The sequence below is a fragment of the Colias croceus genome, chromosome 23 (genome assembly GCF_905220415.1).
Source record: "Colias croceus chromosome 23, ilColCroc2.1".
NCBI classification, from domain to species: domain Eukaryota; kingdom Metazoa; phylum Arthropoda; class Insecta; order Lepidoptera; family Pieridae; genus Colias; species Colias croceus.
This window is the reverse complement of record NC_059559.1, coordinates 4771336-4778886: the sequence shown is the minus strand read 5'-3', so window position 1 is coordinate 4778886 and position 7551 is coordinate 4771336. Positions and strand designations below refer to the sequence as shown.

The following is a 7551-nucleotide window of genomic DNA, read 5'->3' as shown; positions in this document are numbered from 1 at the left end:
AGTTGAGTAAATTGTAAAAGGTTTAAACTTTAACATTAAAATCTATAAATTATTTAAAACTGTATGACATTATATTATTAACTAGTTATGTCCCGCGGTTTCACTCGCAATGCTCCGCTCCTGTTGGTTAATGGTTTTAGTGTGAAATCAAAATCAAATCGGACCAGTATTTCCTGAGATTAACGCGTTCAAAGAAACAAACAAACAATATCTTCAGCTTATAAAAAATTATAATATCATAAAATTTATTTACATGAAAACTTGAAATACATTGTCTTTGACACTAAGCATATTTTTGTATATAAAAAATTACTGAAATACAGTACATATTGAAGTTTTAGTGGCTAAAACCGTATTGTGATTCATCTAAACCACTGAGAATTAAACTACGACATAATTCTCGACTTAATATTATATAAATTCATCTATCGACATAAATTCATTAGAATTTTCGTTTTGATCAGAAGACACGTTAGAGTTGTCGTTGGCGTCAGCAGGTAGTGTAGAAATGTCATCGTATGGCCCAGCGGATTGTTGAGAAGTTTTATCGTTCAAGCCATCATTTTGTGGAGAATTGTCACCATATGACTCAGGATATTTTTCAGAAGTTTTATCGTTCGAGCCATCAGGTTGTAAGGAAGTTTCACTAGATGACTCAGTATATTGTTTCGAAGTTTTATTGCTCGAGTCGTCAGGTTGTAAAGAAGTTTCATTGTATGGCCCAGCGGATTTTTCAGAAGTTTCATCGTTCGAGCCATTATCTTGAGGAAAATTGTCACCATATGACTCAGGATATTCTTCAGAAGTTTCATCGTTCGAGCCATTAGGTTGTGAATAAGTTCCGTCTGATGGTCCAATAGATTGTGAATAAGTATCATCGTATTCTCCAGGAAATTGTTGGGGATAGTTATAGTTATTCGTAAAATTCGGGAACACCAATTGAAAAGTATTCATTACATGACCTATTTGATTCATGCTATGAGTTCCGGCATTATACTGCGTTCCAAAGTAATTTTGATCAGAACCAGACTCAGCATTGATCACTCCACTATGTGGAGATAATACTCCATTTTGCACACCTGGCTTCGGCATCCACTTGTTCGGCCCCATTGGGTTCGGTTTTAGCGTCGGCCATCAATGTTGCCTAGGAGAGGATAGTTGCGATCTGTTTGGCCGTCTTGGCCATGAGTAAGGCCTCAAGTGAGACCTTGAGTATCCTCTTCCAACACTTGATGTGGGCCGACTATAACTTCTCCGTGAGCTAGTAAGTTTTGCAGAAGCGACTCCACTGCAGCTATCCAAGAGACCTAGAAATAAAGGAAAAAAAAAATCAAATTTTATAAGCACTCATTGTTTGTAGCAAACATATCATTCACAAAATCACACGAACTATGATACTATTTCAAACTCATCATAAAATTACTCCAGATATTGCACTAACTAGTCTATATGATGACTTTGTGAAATTAACTTTAACTTATATAAATTTGAATGCCATAAAAACCAAAAAAATATAACTTTAACTTTATTACTAATACTCACATGAAGTCCCGATAATAGCAAATGAAACGATAAGTAAAGGGTTATTGATGAGCATGGTGACTCTCGACTCTCCCGGTCTGGACTGTGGATCGCTACTGTATGTGGAAGCTTTTATATGATTTGTATGACGAGTCGTTATCCTGTTTCGTAAGTTCATATGCAGATAAGCTTGTTTTGAGTTGTTCTTTGTTTCATTTCCAAGAAAACCCTATCTCCTATGGCCAAGGGGTAATTCCCAGTTTGCAATCTGGAATTTATATTTGCGCAAAGAGCTTCATATCTGCGTTGGTTTGATAATAATTGTTGTTGCAGGGATGGCCTTCAGGGTTAACCGTTTACCTAATTATTATTTTTTTTATGATTTATATGATTTAACAAGGGTAGATAGGTTAATATGATATCCGTAAACAATCAAAAATGGTAATAATATTATTTATAAAAATGCAGAGAGTGACAATAAGTAACTTAGTTTAAGTTTCTTGCTCCATTAAATAATCAAACAGTTTGGTTTTAAAGACTCAATACTGGAAACACCAATAATATCAGGGGGCAGTGTTTGCCAGAGACGAATAACAGAGATAACAAATGAATTTTTCATAATAATTCGATATAAAATGCGGAATTTCAAAGTTAACATTATTTGATTTCTGATAGAAGAAACTTGTAGCCAACTAGATGTCAACAGTTACAAATTCGGAACTTGACGGCAAGTTGTTGCTAAGTTGGTGGCAACTATCTGACACCAACTTTGTAAGTCTGAAACTCTGGCTATTAGCCCTTAAATGCATGATCTTTTATTTTAATATTTGAAAAAATGTATTTTATAGAATATTGTGCTTAGATTCGAGGAAAAATAATAAAAAAATCAGTATTATGTATTTACGTATATTTTTACCAAAAATCAACATGTGCCGTTTTCGGCACTACATGCATTAGTTAGTTTATTATTTTTTGTGAAGGTCATTGAAGCAGTCTTTGCTTTTTTTAGCGCATAAATGAACTTTACATTTCGCACACATAATTACAGTCTTCAAATTGCAGGCTGGAAACATACATCTCATCCTATTAGGTGTCCTTATTTGTTCATGGCCCACGCCATCGAGTATAACGTCATTTGGGGGTAAAACTTGACAAGGCTTTCCTTTCCGTATCTTGGGAGGCGGGCCAGCTGCTGTAGTTGATGTAGAACGTGGACGACCCCTCGGTATAGGTGTGGAATATTTGCAAAGTGTGTCTGCTAATTCAGAACGAAAGTCTGCAAGATTCATGATATCTTTGCTGGCTTTCCCTCTTTGACCCATAACTTTTCTGTAAAGAATCCAGGCATTGATGATGGTCAGGTCTAACAGATGATAAAATATTCTCATGTACCATTTTCTGCTTTTGATGCGAATCCTATACCTGCCAAGGTGAGAATCCATCAGGTCGACGCCTCCCATATGAGCGTTATACTCTTTTACGAGTTTGGGGCAAGCAATTTCGATTTTTCGTTTCAATTTTTTATCATACCTATGGATTGTTTCCACAGGTTCTGCACCGACGTAAGTGGATGCCAGGACAACTTGTTTGTTGTCCTTCCATGAAACTGCAGATATGTCCACATTTTCAAAATTTGTGACATATTCTTCATATGTTCCTCGAGGTATAGAACTTTTCATTACGTCTTGTTTATGAGGCAATTTACAAGTTTTGCCCAAACGATTTCGCTGTATGGTTCCTAAGGAATGGATTCCTTCAGTGGCCAAATGATACATTAGGGGCAAAGATGTATAATAATTATCGAAATATACGATATGATTTTTTTGCTTAGGAACCACTCTGAGCAACCTCATGACAGTTTGTCCAACAACTCCTATTTCAGGTTCACTTGGCAGTCTCTCGTCATCCTTGTCTTTACCCGCGTATATTATAAAATTATATGAATATCCGAGTAAGCTGCAAAGGGCAAATAATTTGAAACCCCATTTGTGAGGCTTATTCGGCATGTATTGCTTCAAAAAGTGTCCGATTTTAGTTGCGCACATCTGTTCATCGATTGACAAGCGTTGGTCAATCGTAACACTAGAAAATTTTTCGTTCAAATGTGTTATCACAGGCCGCAATTTGTGTAACTTGTCGTGGTCTGGATGGTCGACTGGGAGATGTTTTGAGTTATCGTTAAAATGCAATACCCTTCTAATTTTTTCAAATTTGTTCACGGGCATGGTATCTCGTATTGGGCCGAACCCAAATTTGCCCCAGTATGACCGAATATTGGGGTAGTGGTAAACAGACATGAAAGTGATAATCCCTAAATATTTTCGCAAGTCTTCTACTGTGTATGTTTCTAATCTATTAGGTTGTTGCTGAGTTGCATATAAGTTTGATTCCTGAACAATAGACTCTAAGAACTCATTAGTGAAAAAGTACGTAAAAAATTGATACGGTGTATCTAATTCCAAAATATTAGAAGATAATTCTTCAGAACCTGAAAATGCTATTTTATCTTCAGAATAGACCAGGTTTCGTTTTCTCCATAGTAGACTTCTACCTCCACTTGGCATATAATTTGCGCTTTCAGGAGTTGAAATATTACGTACTATTGGAGGGTCACTGTCAGTTACTGCGGGAGGATCAATAGCATCAATAGGATCAATAGCTGGATCGATATCTTTACCATTACCATTGAATGTTTCTAAAGGAGATTCTTCCAACTCATCTAAAAGATCTTGACGAGACGGATAATAATCTAGGTCTTCCCCGTCGGATTCCAGCTGATCGTCAGAAATTTCGCCACTTTCTAGCATGCGAAGCATCTCTTCTATATTTTTGTCATTCATAGCTGAAAAGCAACACAACAACATGCAATAACCAACCACCCAGCAAAGCAAAATAACAAATAAAACATTGAAACGTGTTAGAACAGGTAGGCACTTAGCGGGAAAAAAATGTACTGAATATGCATGAAGGGTCGTTTTCGGCACAAAGATATTTTTGCGTTTTTACGAGCGCATTATTGAAATTTGAAGTAAAATAATAATAAGCACATATATTTGATGAACTTACCTGATAAAATATTATTTTTACTTGAAAGAATATAATAAACGGACAGTTATTTTTTTCGAAAAAACTTTCGTAACTTCGGTTGGCGCTAAGTACTCTGACTTCTGTCATTATTTGACAGATAAAATATACTGGTAATACCAAGTAGAGGCTGATATTCTCGTATTTTTTTTTTCATAGATAATAGATTAAAAATACAACAACCAATAGTATGACAGTTTACTATTTGGCGGGCTATTTGAACTTAAAGTTGTTGTGCCGTTTTCGGCACAATATGCATTTAAGGGTTAGGGGTATTTGCTTGATCTACTACTCTAGGTGGATAGTATGATTTATATGAGGAACAATATTTTTTAACCAAATAGGCTATGACCAGTGTGACGAGAAGTATAATGACACTAACAGATCCGACAATAGCTAGGTCAATTGACATCGACTCTGCAGTGGGTTCATCTTTCTTCAAAATAGATTGTTATGTAGGAGTTAGAGTTGATGATAATGCAGATTCCTCTGAGTAGAACTCTTCATCAGATGGCGTTGTTGATGACGGCGTTATTACTTCAGAAAAGCTATATTCCATGGTAAATGTTACGTAAAGCGGTATTTCTTCAGTGTAAATTTCTTCTGTAGTAGGTGCTAAAAATGTCGATATGTCGTTGGAAAAGTCTTGCCCCGACGTTAGACTTTTAACAGGTGTTGAAGTTGTCGCCAACGGCGTTGATGGCATTGTTACTTCAGAAAAGCTATTTTCCATGGTAGATGTTACGTACAGCGATGTTTCTTCAGTGTAATTATCTTCCGTAGTAGGCGCTAAAAATGTCGATATGTCGTTGGAAAAGTTCAGTCTAGAATCCAATTGACGTATTTTTGAGACTTTGTTTCCCAGTGATCTTCTTCATTTAACCTATGAATCCCGATGAAAGGTTAATTATTAAATCTATGTGACTATGTTTAGAACAGGGCTTGAACGCTTCCATAACTTCAGCAATTTCTGGGGAGAAAGAGAGTGTAAATTCAGTAAAATTTGTATTTATGAATCACCGTCAAATAAAATGTCACTGCTTTTGATAACGTAAATACATCAGTTTAATTTCCTAACAGGAAGCTTAGCAATGTTTCTCGTTTAAATCCCAGTTTGACTTATCTACTCCTGAATCCTATGTACTAAAATTCGCTAAGTATCGAAAACATGGACCCTGATTCCTTATTGGTTAAGATTAAGGCGCGCTATGAAAATTTCTAGTATAATACCATAAAATTAATGAATACTCACATCCTCTTTAAACTCGGAAATTACGACAGCAAGACTTCTACCTTCTGGTTGTAATCGCTTTTGAATGCTACGTCACCGTCACAAGTCCGCTAGGAGACAAAGTTCATGGTAACTGATAAAGTCTTTCCGGGTACTTCTTCTAATTTAATGTGAATAGGTACTATAAAATTCCAAAAAATATGATGGGGGAATTGTTGTTCCCTTAGAACGAATAAAAATAAAAATTTATTGATTGCAAAATTTAATTCGATGATCTTTGAAACATCTAGATGTAATGTGACATTTTTCAGTCAATGCACTTTTATACCGATAAAAAAAAATGTTTTTAATCAAATGCGTTTTAAAACATAGAAATATCCCTACACTGAATTGAATTTTGTGACATGCTGCTCTATTAGCTCAGAGATGACTTGTAATCTTCAAGTCAGAAATTTTGTTCCTGAAGTAACTGATTTTCTAAAAGTCAGTAGACTAAAGTCTAAATTTTGAGGATGTTATCTACAGCGATGGTCGTTCTCATTTGACTCAACCGGGACGAATGTATTAATCCAGAGCCGATGTTACTCAGCCGGACATTGATAGTAGCTTAGCATATTTGAGTTTAATGTTCCAGGAACAGTGACTAATTTCCTTTTTTTAATGAACACAAAATGTTGTGGGTGGAAGATATCATTGTGTAGTACAAGTGATAACTGCTTTAAAAACAACCGACTTCAAACTTACACTTGCAACATTTACAAATACAGACAAAAATGCTCATAAAATAAAAACTACTAGGCCTATCCGAATAAAATTTTTATGGGACCAATTCGACACCATCCCGCATCTAACAAAAAAAGAATCACGTAAATCGGTTCAGAAACCTCGGTGTAATCGGTGTACATACATAAAAAAAAAACATACCGGCCGAATTATACGTTTTGAAGAGAAGCCTTGATAACCTCGTCCTTTTTTTTAAAGTCGGTTAAAAGTGACCGGATGGCAAATGTGATAAAGAATAGGTATAAATTAAAACAGAACTGAGGGTGCTTCATTCAGTTTTGGACAGCAGATCGACGATGTCATAAAAAAAATAGTGATCTTTTTATGGGTAGTCATGTTGGGCGTTGTATGTAAGTACTAATTAAAATAGTTTTATTAGACATAGACATAGACACACATTTATTTACAAACAATAACACACACAACAATTGACAAAAATAATAACAAAACACAGAACATAATTATATCGACCGGCCCGCGAAGGCGCAAAAAAAACCGAAATTTACTTATTAATAATTTATTGTAAAAAAATTACATTATAAATTATTCCTAACTTAATCTACGTCCCTCCCGTTCGATGTTGGAACCAAGAGTGCTCGTTGTCCTCGGCGGGGCAGCTGCAGCGTCGCGGTGGCGATGATTGCCGCAACACTCTCTGGAATCGCAGGTGTGCGCGATGTCGCAATTGCTAACAGGTGCAAGTCCTTCTTGGGTGGCCCCATGCATCCTCTAATAGTTAAGGCGTGTTATATGTAGGTACATAACAACATTACAAATAAAGAAATAAAAATAAAATAGAATAAAAAACAATAAATAGTTGTTATTATGTGCTATAGTATGTTCCTAGGGCAGGCGGAAATTCGTACAATGACCTAACAGGGGTAACCAACCTTTGTGTAACCTGAGAACATTATTAAAGGGTGAAAGTGAAA

At 35.8% G+C, this 7551-nt stretch overlaps 1 protein-coding gene across 1 annotated transcript; it reads right to left on the bottom strand.

Moving 5' to 3' along the window:
- Positions 1 to 1196: 1196 nt before the first annotated feature.
- Positions 1197 to 4361, bottom strand: LOC123702586 (piggyBac transposable element-derived protein 3-like). Its single transcript, XM_045650358.1, has 2 exons — positions 2568 to 4361; positions 1197 to 1307 (listed from the first exon to the last, which is right to left on the bottom strand). The coding sequence occupies exons 1-2, from the start codon at positions 4359 to 4361 to the stop codon at positions 1197 to 1199; spliced, it is 1905 nt and encodes a 634-aa protein (XP_045506314.1).
- Between the last annotated feature and the right edge of the window lie 3190 nt (positions 4362 to 7551).

Coding starts and splice junctions, on each gene's coding strand:
- LOC123702586 (XM_045650358.1), bottom strand. CDS start 4,361: ATGAATGACAAAAATATAGAAGAGATGCTTCGCATGCTAGAAAGTGGC. Junction 1,308..2,567: donor CAGCCTGCAATTTGAAGACT/GTAATTATGTGT, acceptor CTTTATTTCTAG/GTCTCTTGGATAGCTGCAGT.